This window comes from Bipolaris victoriae (assembly GCF_000527765.1).
Source record: "Bipolaris victoriae FI3 unplaced genomic scaffold scaffold_3, whole genome shotgun sequence".
Taxonomy (NCBI): Eukaryota; Fungi; Ascomycota; class Dothideomycetes; order Pleosporales; family Pleosporaceae; genus Bipolaris; species Bipolaris victoriae.
Window position 1 is genome coordinate 78,729 of NW_014575389.1, and position 24,470 is coordinate 103,198.

The following is a 24,470-nucleotide window of genomic DNA, read 5'->3' on the forward strand; positions in this document are numbered from 1 at the left end:
GAAAACGCGGTCAGGACGCAGTAGGTATATCCTTGAAAATGAAACATAAAAACATGATGCATGAGGGCAGACGTGGCACCACGTGATGACGAAAGATGAAGTGCGGGGTGCGCAATGAACGTGGAGATACGATATCATCAATGGCGTTTCTGAATTAGCCTATCAAACGCGCCAGCCGCAGTGAATGCCCCGATGTATTCCCAAAACTATCCTGCCATCCCATAACGCCACTCATGAATTAACGATAACAATCCTTCACCACGCCTACTTGCCAACACCACCACCCTGCTCTGACGTCTGATCTTTGTCGAGCTTCTCTACTTTTCGACTCAACAATGCGCGGAGTTCCGGACTGATCACCCTCGTCTCTTGCTCATCCCCGGCAGCCTGCTTGCCTTTGTCAGTACCAGAGCTCGTCGCTTGGTTGGCTGACGATGAGGAGCCCGAACTACCAGCCACCCCAGTGGCTGGCTTCCGCTGCCTTGCTTGTGGTGCCGAGGGAAAGTTTCCCTTTTTGTCAATAGTTTCTACTGTTCGCTGGAATCTCTTGAATAGAGACTCAGCGCGGACGAGTGTTGACTCCAGGTCCATTGTACCGGAGAGCTCATTGACTAAAGCAATGTCAGTGTTTGCTAGGTATAAAGAAGGGCTTCTTCAGGGGCCATTTCACTTACCATATTTGAGCACTTCGTCAAAGTGCTTCAGATGTGCCATGATAATCTCCCGATGCTTTTCCAGTATAGCCAATGCAATAAAGATGTGGAAGTTGCTGCTTAGGTAGTCGGTCCATAGGGACTCCCATAACCGCAGTACATCTGCCCATTCGAACTCTCGCTTATACCAAACAAGTAGCATGCGGAAGAAGAAAAAGAAGTTGGTCGACTCCGCTGACTGAAGGTGCAGGTACAGCTTAGGATCCATGAGCTGTACAAGATGATCAAGAGTCATGAGTTGCTTGCGCATCCCGGACTGATCCCGTAGGAAGTTTCGCTCCTATTTCATAATCAGCCTCTTTGTTCCAATGTTGATTGTTTATCGGAAAACTCACCATGCGGTCCATGAACCCCACAAAGCTCCAGAAGGCAACTGCATCGTCTTGCATGACTGCGTAGATGGGCGCGAGGAGATCGCTCATGCCTTGTACGTAGCCAAGACCCTTGTTGTATTCGTTGTAGGTAAGCAGCATATCCTTCATCTGCTCCAAATGGACGTTCGTGCCAACATCTGCAAATGGAGAGTCGGGATCAGGATGAGGAATATCCTCACCAGCAAAGATGGGGATATTGCGATCTGTGCGATGTACATCCTTCTCTACACAACGAACCCCATAGAATGGGGAAAGTCAGTGAACATTCAAAAGAGCGAAAGCAAACACGGGAACTAACCTATCCTGTTCTTCTGCTCCCTCCACCACTCTTCTTGCTCTAGGGTGTGCTGACCTTCAGCCATCCGCTCCCACCATGCGCCTTTGAGTCGAATGTACTCGTCGCGAAGGCTGTTAATGTGGGCGCGTCGCTCTTCCTCTGAGCTCTCCCATTCGTAAACACCCAGGAGGAATAGCCAGGCCTCTTTGCGCACGCCGTCGTCGGGATCCAGGCCACCGTGGAAGATCCGGTCCTTGACTTCGTCTGGCATCAACTGCAACCGTCCCTTGGAATCGAAGAAGCCCTTCCACTCTTCCAAGGTGACTGGTTTTCTTCGATCGGCCATGGTCATCTTGTCCATGTCTAGGATCTCAAAGTCGCCGACGTCGCTTTCCTCCATGGCCAAGACGTCTTTGGCTGTCCATATGCGCTGGTTTCGCTCTCGTTCACTTTGCTCGGCGATTCCCATAGCCCACCTCGCCAGATATAACCGTGCACTGTCGAACTCTTCCTGCAAGGTCTGTACCTCTGGATTCTGAATCAAGCGCCTAACCTGAGGAGGGATTTTGGGGTTGTCTGCAACGGCTTGTGCAGTCCTTCTTGTAAATGTAGTGACTTGGCTGAGCTTCTCAAGGAAATTCCATCTCGCCTCTTTGAGCGCCTTTGTTACTGGATCCATGGCTCCGTCTCTTTGTCCGCCTTGTTGCGAAGATGGTGTGCCTGCTTGTCCCTCTGTGCTCTTTCTCGGTGCCACATCTTTTCCAAATGATTTCTTGTCTTCTTCAGAGGGATCAATGAGATATATGCTCGGGTCGGCCCCCGACCGCTCAACTGTCACGTATCGTTTGAGCCATCTGAGTACCTCGTCGCCGCCCCAGAACATGCCACCTCCGTCACCGAACGGGTCAAAACTCTCCTTTGCTAGCTTCTTCCTTTGCATAATAGTGGACTGGCACTCACTGTCATGGAAGAATAGCGCAGGAAAACTGTCACCAGCACGGGTATTGACAACCACGCTCCCAAACCACCATCCTATACTTGGTGGTCGTATCAAGACCGAATATATCTCGCTGACGGGTAGTGCAAATGCATATCCGGGAGTTACAGAGTGTGTGGAAGGCGTGGGAGGTGGTGGCACCAGATATGACTGTTTAGGTGGTGACGAGGAGTCTGATAGATCAACCTTGACGTAGGTATCGTATGCATCGCCGAGGCTCGACTCTGGTATCCAACAAAGGAGTAATGAGGACGCGCTGACGCTTCGGGCTGACGAGGATGAAGTAGGGCGTACATCGTTGGGGGAGCGGGTTGACTTTTGTTGTATGAGGGCAATGAAGCCAGGGATGTTGTCCTTAGACGAGGGTGAGGGATGTACGTATACCTATGCGTGTTAGTCCAGTGTGCAGATGGCCAAATGTACACGTCGTTGTGCGAACTTTGCTCTTTGTATACAGTAGCTTTACACCTTTGCCACTGCTAGTATGTCGAATTGTGTTGTACTCGCCCTCTTCATCATCACTCATATCATAGAAGCTCGCGGTTGGAGAGGGTGGCGCCTCTGCTTGGGAAGCCATGCGGGGCTATAAGACCACCAGGGCTATACAGTGGCACTAGATGGAGAGAGATTTGCGTGTAGGACTAAGATGCTGGTGAGTATGTAGAAGATAATCTAGGTATTAGGCAAACAGGTGCACATGCTTGAACAGCGGCGTATAGTCGCAGGTGATGCTTGCAGGCTAGGCTCAGCTCGCCGGATGACGAGTGTGGCTGTGCGCGGGGAACGCGTCGCCGCTACCGTCGCCCCTCATCGAATCAGGTGGTGGTAGTGGTAGCACGACCTGGACAACGATATGACGCGCGCAAACAATCGAAAACTGAAACCGGTGCTTTGCTACGGCCCTGTGTTGAATAGATCGATATTATTAAGGACCTGCCTGTACAGTAAACCTGAACTATGTTGCCAAATGTCTACAGACCCATGCTTGCCTTCCCAGTGAGTACCAACAACCACTCCGTTACGCCATGCTCAACCCACCAAGAACTCAAAAGGCCTTCAGCGCATGCGCGGTCCACTCGGCAGGCCCATACGTCCGCCCTGTGGTGGTCCGCGTGGCGGTGCACTTCCCCCGTATCCTCCACCATTCTGTGGCGCATATGGATCGGCATTGCCAGTCCAAGGCGAGTTTGCCGACATGCCAGAATAGCCCTGCTGCCTTCCACCAGCGCTGCCATTACTTCCATAGCTGTTGCTTCGCTCTTCTGGGTATGGTGGTCGCCCTCCTTGGTCATATGGGCTGCGCGGGCTAGACGGGTTGGCGCTCCCAGAATCTGAAGCTGGTCCGCGCTGCGCTGGGCTCTGTGACCTCCCCCATAGCCTGGCCTTGAGCCGTTCCTGCGCGGATGTGCCCCCTCCTGCGCTTGGTGGTGGTGATGAAGACTCGGCCTGAGAACGTCCTCCTACCGAGCTCTGGTAGCTACCAGCCCTTTGACTCGGCAATGGTCGTCCCTGCACTTGAGGCTCTGGCGTCATGGAGTTGCCCATGGGTCGGCCTTGCATCGGGCGCCCTCCTCCGCCACGTCCTCCTGCACCTCGGCGGAGCGACAGTGGTTCTTGTGCCTGCTGTTGCGGCGCAGGAGTGTCCCACAGATCGCTGAGTCCTCCACCTCCTCTGCCCATTGGCGGTGCTTGTCCCTGTTGTCGCAGCGACGAAGAAGATGCGAACTGCGTCGGGGTCGTGGGTTGAGGGCCCTTTGGGTCTGGTGGAAGCCATTGGGGGAAGGGCCTGCCCTTTTCCGTGTAATATGCGCGAAGTACTCGCGAGAGGTGCGAGTCGTCTTCTGTATCGCCATCTGCCTCGTCGGATAGGATCTGTCGTCGCAGGTTGTTGTAGCGCGATGTCGTGTTGGTGAGGAGATTATTGAGGTAAGACGACATGGTGGGCTGACGAGCTGTGCCGATCGAAGGTTTGCGCGTTCAGTACTGCTCTTGGGCACCTTTATGCGGGCCAGTTGGTGTAGGTGAGTGGTGGTATCAAGGGTCACGTTGGGTCCCTGTTTCCAACTGACTCGGCGTTTGGGTCGCAGAAGCGAGCGAGCACGCTCAAGGCAATGGGCACCACCGCCACTGTTGCATCACCTTCTGCCACATACAAGCCGGAGATTCTTTCTATGTGAAACCCGACTTCTACGCTAACATGTTACGAATTTTGGCCCACGCTGAAAAGCTCTCTATTATGCGATCGATTTTCCAACAGACTCCGTTGATGCCTTGCATGTGCCTGGGCCGTCATGCACGGCAGATCACAGATCATGTTTACAAATGTTGAAACACCACGAAACAAGCTTTTTAACAACTACAACTCCTACCGAGTGAGACATTGTTCAAAAATGATCAGCATGTACAAAAAATGCTTTCGCTTTTTCTACGCTAGCAGTTGTCTGAAAGGCTGAAGGGCGCTTTCTAGTATATACTGACTCCGTCATGCTATTCGAAATCTCATACTCAAATCCTCAATAAGTCGTGACGCACAACTACCGGCATATCAACTAGATACATGTTCATGTTTACAGAAAGCGCAACCGGTTCCGGGTTCTGGTTACCAGAGTAACCTTGACGAACGAAGGGGAGAGAATGATGACGTTTGATCATAATGCAAACCTCGCTGCACCCTGTTGGGAGGATCCGGCGGGTCCCCATCGTCTGAGATCATGAAGCAACATCGCACTCGGCCTCTCTACCAATAGTGGATATGTTCAGTAGACCGTTGTTCACGGCCACTCATCGTAGATGTTCCAAAAAATCTGTTGTTGGCGTACAGTTGCACGGAATAATCCTACTGGCTTCCAATTCCGGAGTCTGAAGAGTTACTTCCTTGATCGAATTCTTGATACGGATGGTGAAAAAATGTAGGCATTGGGATCGGAGAGGGCGACATATCTTTGTATACCCGGTAGTCTTCCAGTACGATTGTCTTGAGAACGGGGGTTCACTGTTGCCAAGGTTGTCGGCATGACACTTATACCAAGTGATATCGAACCACCTGATAAGGAAGAGCAGCATGGATGGGCTGATATGAATGGATAGTGAAGGCGGTGATGACACCCAAATTTGCTTCCTTACTGTAGCGGGTTGGAATGACTCCCAAGGAAATACGCTGAGTCGGAGATGTGGCCACTGGTATGCACGACAAGGCCCATTACAGAACTCTCGGGACTTGTGAATCAGTCCCAATGCGACACATGTCATTGTTCCTGTCGCATCCCTGACGAAAGTAGAATCGTCTCTCAGAATAAGTACGTGGCTGAGGTGCGGCATGCGTGCAAACTCCTAAATATAATCGCTGAATCTTATTTCGGCATGTAAGGGAGTAAAGTCGATTTCTAGAGCTAGTGGACTGCTCCATTCCTTGATCGACTTGAGTTCCGCCAAGTGGGTCGCTATATCCTCAGAGTTACTGTGCTGCCGCTTGTGACTGGCCCAGTAGTCCTCTAGATCCTGGTGGGTGAGGTTCAGAGAACGCCTTAAGACCAGGCAGTCACGGAATCCTCTCTTGCGTTCAAGTGCTAGTAGCACGTTGAAGAAAAGCGCATGAGTACTAATGAGATAGTCGATCTGTAGGCTCGGCCCTTCGGGGAACAGCCCAAGTAGTGAGTAGATCCTATCACGGACGTCTGCACATTCCCCTTGGCCCAGTTGACTAAGAAGTTCATACAAGGTTGGAGAATTGGCGGTGTTGTCACCTCTAGCACGGCTCAGAGACAGACGAACCAAAGTTTGTGCAACGCTCATGTTCCTGGAGTTTGCTTGCGTTATAGGAGGATGAATCTTCCATAGCTCTCTGATGGCTGCCTGTAGGATTTGCGATACCGATCCAGTGTTCTAATCTAATGACTTGCTACCACAGCGGAGGCGAATATTGGAAGCCGGATATTTTCTTGGACTATCCACATCCGGCTCCAGTAGTCTCGTGCGAACAAGTGCCGCATAGAAATGGTTACATTTGAACATATATTGCAGATTCTGAGAACTATATCAATTTTAGAACATGGTACAACGTGGTATGATATAACTGGTGTTTATGCATGAACATTCGGGTGAAAGAATGAAAAAGCTAGCTTACTGTTTGCGCGGGGCTCTTCAAGTTTTTGGAAGGCTGAGCCAAATCTAGTGTCCCAATTTCCTATCCAAGCATAGACGATGCCTGCATTGGAAAAGATTTGGTGCATTTGGCCGACTTGGATAGCTCTCTCAGCAAAATCCGATTGATTGATGCATATAGCATCGATCCATAAATTATGACAGGCATCCTAGTGAGCTGTAAGCGCAGAACACATAAAATTCCTAAAGTTCTCTCGAATATATAGGACTTTATTATTGATAATGATTCGATGCAGAGGTCTGGATGGGCCCCAGCAATATGAAAGAGCATTATAGCTGCCCTTATGGAGATTGAACTGCTTTTCTTTCATAGCGCATATAACGGTGCCATCTGTGGAAAGCTCGAGGATGTCAATCAGGCGAATACATTCCTGGGGTGATGCTGACTTGTATGCAAACTCCGGTAGGTGATCTGAATCATTCGCAGGTTGCGGCTGGTCGCACAGAAGCTCCCAAGATTCCATGTTGATTCAGGCGTATCATTTCGAGATACTACAGTCCGCTTTCCCATTAGCTTCTGCTTAGACTTGATGATAGTACCATTTGTGTAAAGTTTTTAATCTTCATAGTAATACCTCAACTTGCCTTGGTATAGAAGCATCGATAAACCCATCTTATAATATAATTACCACAACAATGTTGACGAGACCGAAGCTGACAGAACGTGTAGTCAGGGGTATGTGACGTTAGGCTATACTCAAAATCGTATCTAAGAGAAAGACAGCGCAGAAGTTTATGAGCGGATTCCGCCACGGCTTGCGACGTCGTCACTTTTATGATGAGCGGGGAGGGGTAAGGCTGAGTGCACAGCCTATAGTGTGGCGCGACAAGGCTGAATGCAGAGGTCATGGGGTTAGGTGTGATAGACAGCATTGAGAAAAGATACGACAAGAGGAGCGTTTGAATGCATAGTTCGGTGTTGTTGTATTTTTACATTGCTAGCCGGCCTCCTGTGATATACAAGAAGGGAGGAGCGCAGGATACATGTCTAGCGAGGAACCCATGTGCACATGTGGATCAACATGCACGGCCTTCAATGGGGAAGGAGCAGTGCGGACACGGTGTTGGAAGGAGCGGCGGGGCTCTCTGTACCGGAGTTGTATCCGCCTTTGTGCTCTCAGGTATTTACAGAGGGTTCCCTCGCTGTTAAGCAGACTGGGAAAGATATTGCTATTAGATATCGTTTGCATACGGCGCACTTCAAGGGGAAGGAGATGAAGGCAACATGGTGATTGAAAGTCCTGTATCATAGAGGACGCTCTCCAAGGCGCATGCTTAGCCCAGTCAGCACCCACGTGATTGTTGTAACCTAAAAATGTCACATAGTTGAGTTTAGGTCATGGCGTCATCCGCGGGAGCGGGAGTAGGGCTAGTCACAGATGAAGATGCTTCTTGTGCATCTCCCGCAACATCCTTGATCTCTTTATTCCCTCCATCTGCTGCCTTCTTGGCCTACTCTTTGGCCTTCTTCTTCAACTTCTTTTCTCTGTTTCTGCGCGTCTTCTTTTCGCGCTCCGCCTCCATCTTCTCCTGCGCAAGCCGTGCCTGCTCACTCTGCTTCTCCTTGGTCGCCTGCAGCTTCTTTCTGATTGCAATTCGCGTCTTCTTGCTCTTTCTTGTCCGTTTGTGTATCTTTTCCTCCGCCGTGGCGAGCATTGCAGGATGGCCGACCAGGACTTCTTTTCTCATCCCTGCTGGCGAGATTTTGCGCACTTTCCACGGCAAGGCGCAGCCCGGCCAAGGCAGCTGTGACAGCTCCAAGACGCCCTTTCCGTCGATGGCTGCCGCCCGGAAGGCAGCCTCCTCGTCACTTGTGGGCTCATCGGCAAAATAGTAGCTTCGGGGCTTCTTCAAGATGAGGCCCGGCTCTCCACTGTCGGCAGTGGGGGACGATAAACGGATCTTGTGTGTTTGCGCGGGCGCATTCGAAGGTGCAGCAAAGAGTCGCAGTTCCGCCTCATCGTCATCACTGTGCGCAGCATCTTCGACGACTTGTTCGGTCGTTGTATACGTAAATTGGCTGTGGATCTTGGACCGCAAAAGTTCCTCGAGGTCTCGATCCGGCGAAGAGCGTGGTGATGATGTGGGCGATTGGAGCTCGTCGCGGCGCACCCTTGGCAAGGTCAGTATGATGCAGCCGGTTCTGGATGTCTTCCTGGTCGAGATTTACCACTTCGCATCCGGCAGTTCGAACATTGCGTCTCCTGTGTCGCCGGCCTTGTCGCGTGGTGTGTTTCGGTGTGCAGGTTCTGTTCATTGCAAATCGGCGGCATTGCGGGAGATCGGCGTCTGCTCGGATTTGCGGGTGCAAAGCCACTAAGCGCGCCTTCCGATGGCACGTCATGCTTCGATAACCACAGACGTCTTTTCATCGGATTCTCTGTACCCATGGCAAAATGACCGTGGAATCTTGGAACCTCCACTGGCCAGGGTCGGGGCCTCTAATACGCATCGAGTTAATTACCCGCTCAAAACAGTCGTCCGCGGCATCAATCTCCAGCTAATCGTCGATGGCGTGGGTTGACACAACTCGCCGCATGTCCCCCGCCACTGTGCCTTTGCCTTGGGATACGTGAATTATTGCGCGTGTGGAATGCCATGTTGAGATACCCCCCCGCTAACACACAGTACCATGGGCTATTCTTATGAAGCAATCCGAGAGCGTGATCTCCACAGGTTCGTCGTTATGCATATGTACTCCACGCTAGCTGCCGTTGACCCTATTCCCCCAGGTATTACCGCCCATGGCTCGACGGCCAGAGCCTGCTAGATGCCGACGGCTCTGGCAAGCCTCTGACTTACTCTGGCTACCAGCCGCAGTCGTCGCGCGATCGCTCTCTGACTGCCTTTGCGCAGCTGGCTACGCTCCGTCTTGACACGCGCCGGGCTATGGTCTCCCTGATCGACTCGAGCCGACAGTATATCCTCGCTGAAGCCACTCGCACACTTTCGCTATTCAAACCTGTCGCTGAAGCGCCTGAGGACGAGGTGTGGCTAGGCAATGCCATACTGAACAAGGTGGACGCTGTCTGTTACCACACCTTCACATCGACATATATCGCAAAGGAAGATAATGGCGATACCTTCGAGGCGGAGTGCATGGTCATTCCTGACTGCAGACTGGATCCTCGTTTCGCTGAGAGAGATTATGTCACGTCCGAGCCTGGTGTGAGGTTTTACGCGGGTGTCCCCATTGTCACCAAGGCTGGAAATCGCATTGGTGTCTATGCTGTATCTGACGAAAGGCCTCGTGCAGGTATTACTGCTGCTGAGGTGCGCTTTATGCAAGATGTTGCAGCCGCCATCATGGAGCACCTCGAGTTGGCCAAAGACAGTATGGACAGGAATAAGGGGGAGCGCATGGTACGAGGCTTGACCCAGTTCATCGAGCGCTCGTCTGCCCAGGACATGCGCGAGGAGAGCAATCGATCCAGCACTATGGAGCGGCAGACTGAAAACGCGCGCTTGGTGACGCTAGATGAGGAAGAGTCTGAATGCAACTCCACATCCACACATGCCACAGCCAGCAGGCAAGCGCAGCGCAAGCGCGATTCCGAGTCGGACGCATCCCGCATATTTCACCGCGCAGCTCGCATTATACGGCAGAGTACTGATGCTGATGGTGTCGTCTTTTTCGATACGTCTGCAGCCGGCATAAGGACTCACCTCTACGACTATAACCGAAACGCTGGGAGCAGTGACGAGAGTGCAACACACAACACCGATACCGGCGACTCGACAACATCGCGAAGAATAAAAAAACAGAACCTTGTCAACACACATGGTTCGGCAGATCCAAACATCGTCGATAGCAAACCTTGCCCTGTAGCCGGGCTTTCTTTACGGGAAGGTAACGCGAGTTTGGTGCACTCTGAGTTTAGCTTCACCGAGGCTGCTATGGAGCGATACATACACCGTTACCCTTACGGAAAGTTTTTCAATTTCAATGAAGACGGCATCGGCGTCAATTCATCCGATGAGAGATCCGAGCGCTCCGAAACCGAACAATCGGACCGCACTGTAAACGCATCTACAGCAGGCACAAAGAAGCCGCGAAAGAAGCGAGAACGATTCGTTCCCACAGAATTTTTGAAGGTCTTGCCCAAGGTTCGCAGTTTGATCTTCTTGCCTTTATGGGATCCGAGTACGGAAAGATGGATTGCAGGTGGTTTCATCTGGACAGCTCAAGCTGGAAGGCTGATGAGTCCAGATAACGAGCTGCCGTACCTACAGGCCTTTGGAAATTCAGTCACCAGTGAGGTAGCGCGCCTCAATGTGCAAAAGGCGGACCGTGCCAAGACAACCTTCATCGCATCCATCTCACACGAGCTACGATCGCCGCTTCATGGTATCCTCGGCTCGGTCGAGTTTCTACGTGAGACAGTGGCATCGGCATACCAAGAATCTCTCGTCTCTTCCATTGAAACATGCGGAAAGACGCTACTGGATACCATCGACCATGTACTTGATTACGCAAAGATTAACAAACTACAGAAGGGGAACGCTGTCCAAAGACATCGAGGTCAAGGTCGGAACAAGAGACTCCCGGCCGATAATTCCATTCTTGGTGTTACTTCTGACGTCGACCTGGCTCAACTGGTCGAAGAAGTTTGCGACACAGTCTGCGCTGGCCATACGTTTAGAAAAACACACCATATTCGTGGATCTGCCATCTATGACCAAGCCGAAAATGCAGCTGTGAAAGGCTCCAAACAAAATTCCAATGTCAATACCGACGTAGAAGGCAGAGATACACATGGCTCTGTTGCTGTATCGCTAATCGTGGCCCCTTATGTCAGTTGGATTGTGCGCTCTCAGCCCGGCGCTCTTCGTCGAATCGTGATGAATCTGGTGGGCAACGCTTTGAAGTACACTGATTCTGGTTTCATTGCCATCAAGATGCTACAAAACGGCTCGACTGCCAATTTCATGAACCTGAGTATCAGCGTCGAAGACTCTGGAAGAGGAATGTCGCAAGAGTACCAACGGACGAAGCTATTCTCGCCGTTTAGCCAAGAGGATCCTTTCAGTTCTGGTACCGGGTTGGGTCTTTCAATCGTAAAGCAAATTGTTGAATCTCTCAAGGGCGAGATCGAAGTCAAAAGCACTCAAAATGCCGGTACCATTATCAAGATTAACATGCGTCTGCCAATCGGTTCCAAGGAGAATGCGCACCAGGACCATGCACTTCTGCGCGCTCCAGAAGAGTTGAAGGGCTTATCAGCCAGTATCGTTTGCGACATGACTGAGACCGACTGTGTCCAACGTGGCCTGAGGACAAAACAGTCAATGGAGAATGCCTGTAAGAACTTTGATATGGAAATTGTTGAGTCGAAAAACTCCGATAGCAATACCTCGCTGGCCGACATCGACTTCCTACTTACCGACTCTCCATCACTCTTCCAACTAATACACAAGGCAACAGCCAATCGATCTAAGAAGTCTCCACTCGGTGTGATCTGCGTTTGCACAGATACTTCCGAGAAAGCAGCAGTTGAGACTCAGCTTGCACGACAAATCGATACGCTAGGATGGATAGCTGAGATTGTCACTCAGCCGTAAGTAACATAACTTCCTTAGTGCCATTGATTTTACTAAATCTTTGATAGCTGCGGCCCTCGGAAACTTGCTCGAACCCTTTTATCATGTCAAAGTCGCGCTTCACAGCTCAGTACCGAGCGAGCCATCAGCCGTTCGATGAGCTCCTCCGTCGTGCAGCCAGAGTTTCAGTCTCTCGTCCCAGAGAGAAACCTACCCCAGCGAAGTAATAGCGACAGGCCTCCCGAGTCGTCGTCCACGAAACAAGATGATGATTCTGTCGGATTTCCTTCACCACCTCCGCCAAGGCCTTTCCCCTCGACCATCACTCCTTTGAGTCCTAGCCATAGTGAAAATGGCGAGTACTTTAATCCACGCGTTCTTCTGGTAGACGACAACGCTATCAACCTCAAACTCCTAGTCGTGTTCGCTAAGCGACAGAATCTGCGCTATGTCGAAGCTACCAATGGTCTCGAAGCTCTTGAAACCTTCAAGGCTGAATCCAAGTCTACGGCCACACCAAGTAGACCCTTTGAATTTGTGCTTATGGACCTTAGCATGCCGGTCATGGATGGTCTGACGAGTACGAGGCAAATTCGCCAATATGAGGCGAAGATGGGATTGCCCAAGAGCCATATTGTAGCGCTCACAGGATTAGCGAGTGCACAGGATCAGATGGATGCTCAAGAGGCGGGCGTAGATATGTATCTTGTTAAACCGGTCAAGTTTGCAGATATTAAGAGGATCTTTGGGGGGAAATAAGGAATACGAGGTTCGATTGAAGTTTGCAATTGGCGTTGTTCATTAGGCATTAAGTTGGATACCTAGCATGATATGCAGATATGCATGGCGACGGCGTTTAGATGTTGTTAGCATATAGTCCTGTGGATGACTGTTTACCTTTGATGAGTCTAGTTGAAGAGTTTCCAGGTGTCTACTGGTTAGAATAAGACTTACAGCCAGTTTGGCTATGATATCTCAAGAACTGAGGGTGACGCCCAATTGCACTCAGCCTACAGATCCATCTCTCTCACAATTAACACTTGACATCCCGCAGCTTCTTCGCATTTCTACACAACATCTGATCAACACAGTTGAAACTCCTGCGCCCATTCAAGACACTTCTTCACAAACGGCCGAACATCATAGTCTTCAAACCTTGTATGCGGCCAGTCAGTTGCAAATACCATCCTTGGGGGTTTGGGAATTGTTGTTGGATTGTTGGGTGGAAGAGAGGAGGAGGAAGGGTGGAAGGGCTTTGCGGAGGTGGGAGAGCATGGTGGATGCGACGGAGGGTGTGTAGAGGCGAGGACGGTTGTGCAAGATGATCTTTTTTTTAATCTATATCTTGAGGTTTAAGCTGAGTGTAGTACGGGACGAATGGGAAGCGGGTTGCTATGCGGGGCGAAGCTTAGGGTGGGTATGGATTCGGATGTTATATGCTGTGGAGTATGTTGGGATGTAAACAGTCGTGTTCGTGTTGTTGGTTAGTAAACATACAAATCAATCTCACCTGAAATTCAGATGTTCAAGTATGTGTAACATCGTCTCTTCTGTAGAATTGAGTTTATTCAAGTTTTTTTCTTGTCTCAGAGCTTACTGGTAATGATGGTAGGAGTTAATCTTCCTACCCTTGTGTATAAGATGAGTGCGCATTGATCATCTTCAAGGTCAAATTAAACATCTTTTGCAGTCTCTTTCCATGCTTCCAAGCTCTTGAAATCTCTTTCATGGAAGAATTATGCCTTCTGTAGCAAAAAGCTGCAGATTGTTTACTGTTCTGAGATAGGGATGGGACGTGGTTGAGGATGTGACGTCACGGTACAGCCACAGCTTGGGCCAATTCTCCAGGTACATATTTTCGAGCTTCCTACTTCTAGTGTACCCCAACACTCTTGGCGTACATGTGTATGATATCCGAACTGGAAGCACTATTCCGGTCCAATAGGACCAGTGAAAAATGGGTACTTGCTATTCAAGGTAATTAGTATCACCTTCTCCAAAATCCACTAAACTACTGATCATTGTACGCGTTGAACATTCTGAAGGCATTGATTTGCGGATCAAAGAAACTACAATGAAAGAGAATGAACACCGCCAACGGCATTACTACCATATTCGTTGGAAAAAAATCAAAGAAAACCAATTTCACTCAATTTTCGAAGTCCTTCGGCGATGCATACATGTCTAAGTAGCACGAAGCTGTTTTCGTGAAACACCAACTCCATTGTCACATGTTCAGTCATCTCATGGTCTACAATAGTGACGGTCATTCACGTGCCACTTAGCGTGGGGTACGGAAATTTGTCACAACTCAATCGTCACTCGGAATGCAGTTAGTTGAGTTCGGCCGCGCACACTCAATCTCTGTCCGAGTAAGCACTCGACATCGATCTACCCGACTAACAAGTATGCTATTCTCATCACTAAAGAACTGGGTTTAACGCTATTACGGCATCGTTGCGTACCGACAAGCTCCCTTTGGAGGCTATATATTCCTAGTTTCGCTCCATATCGTTCCGTAACCACGTACCAAGTACTCTCTTTATCCCCAATCATCTACTTCATTCTGTCACATCTGCTACAAATATCACGTATCTTGACACGTCCTGTCAACTGCACCAAGCGTAAGCACTAACGTTATCGCATTCGTTGTCGTGGGATTCCATGAATGTAACAACTGGAGCTAAATTTGACTCCAATGGCTTTGCGACTACGTAAGTCTGACTGCATCTCAATGACTGGCGGCGCGTTTTCGCGACATGACACGAAAGACCTTGAATGACTCCAGTTCAGCCACTGAGAGGCGGTGGCATTCTTTGGGGTGGTAGAGCGGCGGTGCGTGCATATCGGTTTCGCGCTGCAGGAGCTCGAAGCGAGGGTCTCACGTGGTAAGTATGCAAAGAAGACATTTCACGTCGGTAAGGTCTTCTTTCGTACTGCTGGTCTCTGGAAATATTACATTTCGCCACTGGCGTGAACATGCGCTCGAGGTTAATGATTAGTGTGCCTGCCACATCTCAGCAGCGAACACTGATACTGCCAGTTCACCAAGCCTTGCGGCTCCCGGCGCGGTCCAAATGCTTGTACAAGAGACTATCGTTGATTTAGCGATACTAGTGGAGCGAGAACTAATTGCAAGGGCGCAATTCGGTAATAAGGTTCTCGCTAGGGGACTACCGTTTTAACTATCTTCCCCAAGGCGTCCACTTAGCGTTTTTATCACAACACCCACTTGACTCTTTGTACCACTTTCCCTGCAATCAACACAAGTAGCATTTGTTCACAATAGCACCCTGCGGTCGGATTTCATAGAGAAAGCACCCCATGAAGGACATCAGACCAGAAGTTGCAATCCGTCGCTGATCAGCCCACGACAAACAACCTTGGTATGCTAATCCCCGTCTGGTAAAGGTCAATCTTAATCCCTGATGCCTCAAACTTATGGCGTCTGTGGCCCAACCCCCAGGGTCGCGGCGATCCTCGTTTATTGCCGATGATGATCTGCTTCATAGCGCTCGCTAGTCTAAATCTATCCTGAAACAATAGGCATCTTCCCCACGCCTTTCTTTAGCAACTTATTGTTTCGACACGGAAAGGGCTCACCTCCCATCAAGAAGTACATGGCCTGCTGTATTCCCAAAAAGATGCTGCCATTGGATATTCTTTACTTCTGGAACACGGTGTTAAGTAATTCTGGAATGGTGGTTTCCGATAGTGCATTGCGTATACTCTAAGCTGACGGCAGAGACACACGACATAACCGCCATTAGATGTTGGCGAGTAAGACTTTGCTAACTCAAGCTTCCAAACATGCCCAGCTCGTCTTATGAGGTAGGTTATTGCAATCACGCTGCATATCCAAGGTCGATCTGCACATCGGCTACCCTTTGCCGGACTGCAAGCATGCGTTACCATATTGGAAACATGTTAGTGGGTAACGGTTCTTCAAAACAACAGCGGGTCGCTCTTATCGCCTGACTAGCGGCCCGTCAGATCTGTTTCTATTTCAGAATTCTCTCTAAAGCTTACCCTCAAGCTTCAGGGTTCGGACGCAGATCTGCTCGTGCCATGTCATGGATGAACATTAATCGTGAGTACTACCCCTCTGCCGTCCGAAAAATATCGTTAGGTATAAGTAGATGAGCCTCAGACATCTTTGTGTTTGGAACCAATACTATCACAGTCGTTCTTTACTTTACTTTCAACTTCTTCCAGTCATTCCAGGCCCCCATCCTAGAACAATCTGTTGGTCAAACCCGCGCTTTTTACCTTACATACCTAATGTATATTCGCAACATTCTGATCTCTGGCCTAGCGGCTGCCAGCACAGTCCAAGCCTACAACAATGACACATTTGGTGAAGACGAGAAGTGGATAGTAGCAGATCCTCCTCCCGTACAAAAGCGACAATTCATCAACATCTTCGGCCTACTCAGCAACATCTTCGGTGGCGGTGGCGGCAACAAAGATGATCCAAGCGAATGCCCTGCCATCTGGACCCAAATATCCGCCACTCTCACCCAACAATTCTCCGCAAACGGCGAATGCACAGATGCTGCTCGCGCCGCCATCCGAGCTGCTTTCCACGACTGCTTCCCAGGAGCCTGTGACGGCTCTCTCATCCTAGCCAACGAATGCGCACAAGCCCCCAGCCGCGGCCTCCAACGCTTCTGCAGCAACCTCGCAGGCGTAGCCTCGCAAACCAACGTCGGCGTCGGCGATCTCATCCAGTTCGCCGCCGCACACGCCGTCAAGACATGTCCTGAAGGTCCCACCGTCCCCATCCGAATCGGGCGCCAGGATTCCAGCCGCGAAAACGACTGGAGAATACTACCGCGAGGTGATGCCAGAGGAAACGATGTCGTCAGGTTATTCAGTGAGTTTCCCTCCAAACAGCATATCTTAAGAAACACCTTCTGATAAGATACATCACAGCCTCCAGAGGTTTTACCCCCGTCGATCTCGCCGCCCTCCTCGGCGCCCACTCAACTGCCAAACAGCAATTCGTCGACCCCTCTCAAGCCGGTGCTGCTCTTGACTCTACCCCAGGCGTCTGGGACATCAAGTACTACACCGAAACACTTCGTGGAAACGCGCCTTTTACTCTCCCAGCCGACAGAAATGTTGCGAGGAACCCGGCGACGGCGCTGGCTTTTGCAAGTTTTGGCGTTAGTAAGAAGGCGTGGGATGATGCGTTTGTTGTGGCGATGGTTAAGATGGGGATGATGGGTGTGACGGGTCGGAATATGATTGATTGTACGAGTGCGTTGCCGAAAACGAGTGCTGCTAAGAGGGAGGTTAAGGAGAAGAGGGTTTCGGGGAGGTTTACGTGGTAGGTGGTGTAAAGGGGGAGTGAGTGAAAACTTGGTATCGAACACGCGTCATGATATTCTGTATATGGTCCGGCTTTTCTTTTTCTTTTTCTTCATTGTTATGTTGTGTGTATTTACTTCACGATTTGTATTTTATGATACCATTGCGCTTGGAAGATAGGAGGGTACTGTATTTGTAAGGTATTACGAGATTATAAAAGAACCAGCACTTGATCCGAGAAGATACCTTACGTTGTAATTTGTGAAATTCCAATGGCCAAAAGTGGCACTGCATCACCTCCCCATAAGTTTACCCCGAACAACTAGACTGAGGACACGAGTGTCAGTTGTAGGCTATCCTTTCTGAAGAAAAAAAAGGCCGCATCACAAAGCCCAAGTCTCATACCTGCCCAATATACACGCAAAATGATTGATAAAACTTCTCAAATTATCAGTCTCTACCCTACCTTTCCACCTCCGTACCCTACAAATTTGAAACAAGAGACAATGAAAATGGCACCATGCAAATGCGACTGTCTCTCCCACAACCCACCCCCATGCAAGGTCAGTACAAACACCCACATTTCCCAAGTCCCTTCCCACCCGCCTAGTAAAAACCTCAACGCAATCCAACGACAATGCACCTTGACCTCAAGCACAACAAAACCACCTATACAGAATCAAGAAAAAAATAAATATTATACCCAAAACCCCCCCAAAAAACCTGGCAAAGCAAAAGATTACCCTATAAATTCCATACACATACATACATGCCTGCCTACTCCTCCCTACATTAATCCCTAATCCTATCCTATCCCAACTCGCGCATATGCACCCAAACCAAGCCCACCCACATATGCAACCCCAGACCAAACCAATTACCAAACCAAACCATGCAAGCAACTAAAACCAAAAAAAAAAATCTTAAATTAACTACAATATAACGACACAAAGAAAACAAAAAAATATATATAAAAGACGCGTGGAGGAACAAGGGGAAAAAGAGGCGGGATAAAGGGAAGGGAAGGGAAGGGAAGGGGGGGGTATATCCAAAGATTCTCCAAGAAAACGGATGAACGCAAAAGAAAAGAAAAAAGTAAGTAGTGGGTACAAAAGAGAATGCGAACGAATACATGAAAAAAAAAGAAAAAAATTTTAGGAATGTAGAGACCCATCACAACTCACAGCGAAAAACAAGAAGAGGGTTGTTGCTAAGGGTAGATCGATACAGAAAAAAAAAGGTACTCAAAGAAAATACCCCCTTCCCCCCATCTGATCACACACTTATCGCAACTCAGCAAAAAAAAAACATTAACGCTGCGCACACCTCTCTCTCTCTCTCTTTCTTCCTTTCCCCTTATACATCGCCCCGATTCTTTTACCTCTCAATCGTTTATATAACCCAGAATCCTCGCCAAGCCTTACCTTCGAAAAGAAAAATTACGGAATGTACATGACTCCAACTACTCAGGCGGCGGCGTGGGCAAGTCCCTACCCTTCAACTCTGGGCTGGGCGGATGAACAACCGTAACAGGTGTGGTGGGTGGATTTTCTGCATCAACATCTGCTGCTGAATCTTCAATAGAAGCAGAAGTAACGCCGTCTATACTAGCGCTACTACCAGCACCGGCGTCGCCGCCGCCGCCGCCTTCTTCGGGTATAGCTGAGGGACTGAGGAGGCCATCCTCAGTCTTTGCAGTGGCAGCTTGTTGGCGGCGGTTGCGTCGCCGTTGGCGTTCAGTGTCTGCGCTTTCTCTGCGACGGCGCACGGATAGTGAGCCGTCTTTGTTGATGGAGGCGCCGGATTGGAGGCCCTCGAGCATGGCGGCGGCGCGGTCAGCAATGTCTGCTTCGGCGGCGTCAGAGGCAATGGCTGCGATGCCGCCGCTGGAGCTGGCTTCGCTTTCGGCGGTGTCGCTCGTGGGGCTGAGAAGCTTGCTCTTTTCGTCTGTTTCTTGAGATTTTTCCTTGTCGTCTTCTACGTTGACGCCGATTTCTGGCATCTTTTGGCCACTAGCCACGCGGACCTGGTGCCTATCCTTTAAGCGTGCACGACGACGGCGATCACGTTGATCTCTTGCTTCTGGTTTCGCGGCACGCAACTTCTGGAGCAAATCGTCCATGGCGCCTGTAGAGGCGGGCGATTTGGGCGCGTCCGAGTCGGACAGTGCGTTGGGAGAGAGAGGGTTGGAGTTTTGAGCTTGCTTGCGGCGCATAGAGATTTCATTGCGGCGGTGTTGTTCCTCGAGTTGGATGTTTTTGTCTTTGGATTTCTGAAGCAAGTTAGCAACCAAACAAACGCAATACGCCCGTAATGGGAAAGTATAAAACAAATTGACTTACCTTCCACTCTTGAACAAAGTTGGCCAACTTCGCAAAGAAATCTCTTCTCGCACTCTCGTCGCTCGGGTCTTCTCCATAGAACGCCATGATATCGTCGTAGCTCTTTTGCATATCCTCAAGGAAGACCTGCAATTGTTCTGCCTTCCTTCTCGCCTCCTTCATGTGTCTCTGCACGACAATCGACACCTTATCTTCAGGATGGAACTTGGTCGGATCCGAAAGATTACCAGAGTCGAGCGACATTTGGACGTTCTTGATGTTGTCAATGTACTTCCTGGCGTCGTTTTGCAGTTGCTCAACGTTAATCTTTTGCGCCGTCACGACACCGCTGATCTCGTCGGTGAAACCTTCCCATCCAGAGTATTGGTTACGCACAATCCTCTCAACAACATCGGCAAACGTAGACTCGTTCTTGTCGTCCTTGAGCATACCCAATCGACCAAGAGTGGACAGCTTGAAACCGCTTGCTTGCTTGTTGGCATCGTTCATGAAGTTACCAATGTCGAGAATAAGACCCAGGACACTGATCAAACTAGACGAATCTCTCAAGCTCTCTGACACGCGCGAGATCTCAAGAAGCTTGTTGGATATTTCTTCATACTCGGTCTCAAACGTACGAGTGAGTGTAAGCGCCCTCATCCTGCTCTTCCAGTAGTGATGCAGCTCGTAAGCCGTGTAGAGATAAATTTGATCTTCTCTGGTTAGTTCGCTTGGATCTTGCTCGCGTTTACTGTCATGGGCATTGGGTCCGGTCCAGTCCTTGGAGTAAGGAGCCATGAGTTTGGCAGTATTGTCAGGAATATCGCACAAGTCGTTCTTCTGCAAGAAATCCATGGTGACGGGGTCGTCCAAAATCTTGCTGTCGCAGTGGATAATCATGCGTACAATTTCCTCAACACCATAAGACGAGAACTTGGCCATGCTGATCTGGAAGTTCTGCATGAGGTCGCGGGAAATGATCTGCTTCTTCTCGTCCTTCTTGCCACCCTTCTTGCCAATCGCCTTGATCTCTTTGGCCAAGAACAACTTCTCGACCTCCTCCAAGACACCCTTTCTCGCAAGCTCTTGGTACTTCTCTTCCTTCTCTTCTGAAGTAAGACCACGCGTGGCCCACACCGTCGTGGTGGGTTGGTCGACCTTGTCCCAATGAAGAGCCTTGAGCTTCTTCTTAGGCCGGGGTCCGGAAAGGGCAAATTGTTGGGCGGCACCAAAGCCAGGCGCTTTGGGAAGGAAACCAGGTATTTTGGAACCTGGCATTGGTGGAGGTGGCGGCGGTGGCGGCATGCTGCCACCGGGCATAGGGGGTGGTGGAGGAATACCCGTTTTGAAACCAAGTTTGCCTGGAGGTGGCGGCGGCGGCGGTGGTGGTGGTGGAGGAGGAGGAGGCGGAGGAGCTCCCGTAGTGCCAGGCATAGGGGGTGGTACGGGTATGTTGGTAGGAAATCCAAGAGCACCAGGTGGCGGTGGTGGAGGTGGAGGCGGTGCTCCAGCAGTTTTCCCATCAGCTGGTGTCTTTGGTGAGTCGGAGTCAAGGCTTGGGTGAGATGGTCCGGTAGTAACACCATCGCCATTGTCTTCTCCATCGGAGTCGTCGTATCGTTTGACGTTGGAGGTGATGTCTGCCATAAGAGCATTGGCCGTGGATGCGCTGAGCTTGGGCTTGTGCATTTGGATGAGACGGGGCTTCTCGATAACAACATCCTCATCATCATCCATCTCAGAGAACTCAGCATCCTCACCATTCTGACCGGGGATACCAGGGAGGGGTTTCCTGCGTGGTACTCCACTCTTAGCACGTACCGACCCGAATGAGGTCGGTCCAAGACCTCCATAGCCTTGTTCGGGTATGACTGGCACGTCGCCCTCCATCTTTTCTCGCAACTCCCTAAGCTTCTCACTCGGCTGCAGGTTCAAGGTCCTGCCTTCCAGAGTGGCTTGGGTCCTGGCTCTCTGCAGTTGGATCTCTAATCTGTTCATGAGGCGTTCACGATCCATGATACCCTGCATTTGAGCAGGGTCCGTAGCACCGAGTCCATCTTTGCCAGACTTCTTCGCTGCTGATGCTGCAACGTCCTGGGCGTCTCTAAGCATCAGGTACAGTTCACGCGTCTCCAGTTCGTTTCGTTGCAGCTCTTGTGCTCGTATCCTCTGCATCTCGGCAAGTTCCGCCTTCATCGACTCGACCTGTCTGCCACGGAGCTCAATGATGCGTTCTTGCTCTGACAGTTGTTTCTGGAGCTTCGACACCAAGCCATCAGCTCCCAGTTCGAGCTGCGCTTTCATCTCATCACGCTCCGCAATGGCCGAGTCTGCAATCTGGCGTGCTTCGACAGCCTCATCGCGTACTTGGCGGGCTTCAGAGTCGGTATACAGCTTGTCAAGCAAAGACTGAACAGTAAAGTTCAGACTTTGCTTCAGATCCATGTCTGGCAGTCTGCGGTCCATAGCCACATAACTGAGCATTTGATCTACCAATTGGAACATGCGTAACCGGTCCTCACTTTCCGTATCCCGCATCAGCAACAGATGCTGCATGGCCGAAGTGAAGTAGTCCTGTGCCCTGGTTCCACTAATCTTGCTCATGATGGCGTCCGTGATTTGCAGAGGGTCATTAAGGTCCTTGGTTTCGCCCTCGACATTGTCCATTATGGAGCTGTTTTCCTTTTGGAGGAAGTCTTCATAGTCGACGGCTTCATTTTCGAGGTAGTGCTCGATTTGTTTGTCAATGACGTCGTACTGGAAGCCCTCCATCTTGTTGAAGATGCGCTTGATGCCACATGCTGTGAACTGAGCTCGCACGTGCATCCTAAGCTGGAGATCACGCTCCGGTGCATCGACAATCATGTTGATGAGGAAGAGGGTTGCAATGGCGTATTCCATGAGAAGGTTCTCTACACCGATTCCTCCACTACGGACTTCGTCTGATGCGCCGACCATGGATCCCATCTTGCCACGGCCATCAACCGTGACCTCGACGATACGCATCCATGCGTCAAAGCGGCTGTTTTCGCCATATTGTGATTTGAGGTTGTCGAGTGCTTGTAGCACTTTTTCGTGTCCGCTTCCATTGCCCCAGTGACACAAGAAAGTCAAGACATCCGAGACGAGTTTTCGTGTATTCAGTCGTGATGATATTAAAGAACCACATAGCGCCTGTATAATTGACGGGTGGTTCAAGGCGTTGTCGGCGCCGTATTTGTTGTTCATCAGCGCCTTCAGGCACTTGATGATTTCGTATTCGCGTTCCACATCATTTTCTGCTTTTTGTGCAATGACGCTGGGCGGGGGTTGAGGCCCTGTGCCTTTTCTGCGGTTGATCTTGGCCAGGACATTCGTGAGGGCGATTTGACCTTGGGCTTCGATGAAGCCCCTGACCCAGGCAATTGGCTGGGTTCTCAAGCTAATCTCCAAACTTGACATTTGCTTGATCGTGATCGAGTTGTCCATGACCTTTTTGACATACCACTCTGGGGATCCTTCTTCTTCTGCTCGTATCAAAATGTCTTGGTTCCCAACCATGCCTCCTCCGCCGCCACCGCCGCCTCCGTATGTTATCCGTTGCGTCTGGCGCTTCTTCTCTTCATGCTTGAATTCGGCAAGCTTGTCCTGGTACACAAGTGTCCACTTCTTGTCAATCTTGTATGCCTCCATCTGCCGCCGCGCCTGTTCTGGTAAACTCTTCCATCCTCGCTTGACCATGAGGTTCATAAACTCCTTCTCGACGATGTGGTCGGGGGGCCGTTGTATGCTGAGAGTATTTTGGGGAAAGGAGGCCGTCGAGGCCGTCGGGGACGAGACATTGTAGTGCAGCAAGTGACGGTGCGAGTCGCGGGGGGTTGATGCGGCGGTGGGCAGGAGGCTGCCAGGGTCGAGGCCTACGGACGAAAATGTCGACTGCGACGAGTTTTGGGGGTAGAAGGTGTTGCTAGCACGCGACCTGGAGTCGTTGCTGTAGACGCTGGCCTGGTCGGACGAGGTGCGCGAGAAGCTGGCGTCGTTTGGGGGGTACTGGGGATAGGAGCCGTCTCTGCTGCTGCCGCGAGCGCCCCATTGCTGCATCGAGACACCACGGTCGCCCGGGTTGCTCGAAGCAATGGTGGTGTGCGACGAGTGCGGCGGGGGCCTAGGCGGGCCCTGGTTTGCGTAGCCGTTGGGAGGCATGTTGTTGCCAGTGAAGACGGGGTACTGGTGAAAGTCGCCGCCGCCCTTGTTCAGGTGGTGTGGCAGCGGTTCGCCCAACTTGTAGTTGTCGTCTCGGGGCGAGTCAATGGATGACACGGGGCCTGCTCGCGCAAAGATGCCCTCAGCGGTCATGGACACGGGCCTCTGGTCTATGGACGCGCCACCGATGGAATGTCTTTGCGAATGGCGGGACGACTGGGAGCCGTATGAACTGCCCGGGGGGCTGTCGATCGAAGACGAGGCAGTATGCTTTGAATCGCTGCCGCCCTTCTCCTTGTCCTTGTGCAGACGTCGTCCGAAGAACTTGCCGGCGGAAGATTGCCGACCCTTGCCATCCATCCCTATAGCGAGATTCTGTGCCCAATGCAGCCGACCTGGAGCGCGCCGCCCGACGAGTGCTCCGTTCCCCTCGGTGCAGGTGCACTACCGCCACTCGCGAACTCTGGCGGCGCAGGGCAAGCGATGGCAGGCCGTGACTGCGGTTCAGTGTACGAGTCCAGCGAGGGTGCGGGGCTTTTGCTTTTGGGGCGTTGAAGTAATAGGGAATCCCTTTGAGGGGAGGGGGGAGGG

At 50.8% G+C, this 24,470-nt stretch overlaps 7 protein-coding genes across 7 annotated transcripts; 2 read left to right on the forward strand and 5 right to left on the reverse strand.

Annotated features, from left to right (window-relative positions):
- Positions 1-264: 264 nt before the first annotated feature.
- Positions 265-2,938, reverse strand: COCVIDRAFT_22116 (hypothetical protein; the record flags this gene model as incomplete). Its single annotated transcript, XM_014706371.1, has 5 exons — positions 265-611; positions 675-993; positions 1,049-1,311; positions 1,386-2,745; positions 2,801-2,938. The coding sequence occupies 5 exons, from the start codon at positions 2,936-2,938 to the stop codon at positions 265-267; spliced, it is 2,427 nt and encodes an 808-aa protein (XP_014561857.1).
- Positions 2,939-3,417: 479 nt separating this feature from the next.
- On the reverse strand, positions 3,418-4,299 carry COCVIDRAFT_85558 (hypothetical protein; the record flags this gene model as incomplete). The annotated part of the gene is made up of 1 exon (XM_014706416.1): positions 3,418-4,299. One exon carries the CDS (start codon positions 4,297-4,299, stop codon positions 3,418-3,420), a length of 882 nt encoding a protein of 293 aa, XP_014561902.1.
- Positions 4,300-5,691: 1,392 nt separating this feature from the next.
- COCVIDRAFT_33134 (hypothetical protein) lies at positions 5,692-6,153 on the reverse strand (the record flags this gene model as incomplete). Its single annotated transcript, XM_014706417.1, has 1 exon — positions 5,692-6,153. One exon carries the CDS (start codon positions 6,151-6,153, stop codon positions 5,692-5,694), a length of 462 nt encoding a protein of 153 aa, XP_014561903.1.
- A 1,821-nt stretch (positions 6,154-7,974) lies between these two features.
- On the reverse strand, positions 7,975-8,718 carry COCVIDRAFT_33135 (hypothetical protein; the record flags this gene model as incomplete). Its single annotated transcript, XM_014706418.1, has 2 exons — positions 7,975-8,635; positions 8,693-8,718. 2 exons carry the CDS (start codon positions 8,716-8,718, stop codon positions 7,975-7,977), a joined length of 687 nt encoding a protein of 228 aa, XP_014561904.1.
- A 436-nt stretch (positions 8,719-9,154) lies between these two features.
- COCVIDRAFT_22119 (hypothetical protein) lies at positions 9,155-12,822 on the forward strand (the record flags this gene model as incomplete). Its single annotated transcript, XM_014706372.1, has 3 exons — positions 9,155-9,198; positions 9,255-12,080; positions 12,132-12,822. The coding sequence occupies 3 exons, from the start codon at positions 9,155-9,157 to the stop codon at positions 12,820-12,822; spliced, it is 3,561 nt and encodes a 1,186-aa protein (XP_014561858.1).
- A 3,522-nt stretch (positions 12,823-16,344) lies between these two features.
- Positions 16,345-17,399, forward strand: COCVIDRAFT_85161 (hypothetical protein; the record flags this gene model as incomplete). Its single annotated transcript, XM_014706419.1, has 2 exons — positions 16,345-16,939; positions 16,999-17,399. The coding sequence occupies 2 exons, from the start codon at positions 16,345-16,347 to the stop codon at positions 17,397-17,399; spliced, it is 996 nt and encodes a 331-aa protein (XP_014561905.1).
- Positions 17,400-18,838: 1,439 nt separating this feature from the next.
- COCVIDRAFT_33138 (hypothetical protein) lies at positions 18,839-24,239 on the reverse strand (the record flags this gene model as incomplete). The annotated part of the gene is made up of 2 exons (XM_014706420.1): positions 18,839-19,648; positions 19,719-24,239. The coding sequence occupies 2 exons, from the start codon at positions 24,237-24,239 to the stop codon at positions 18,839-18,841; spliced, it is 5,331 nt and encodes a 1,776-aa protein (XP_014561906.1).
- Positions 24,240-24,470: the final 231 nt, after the last annotated feature.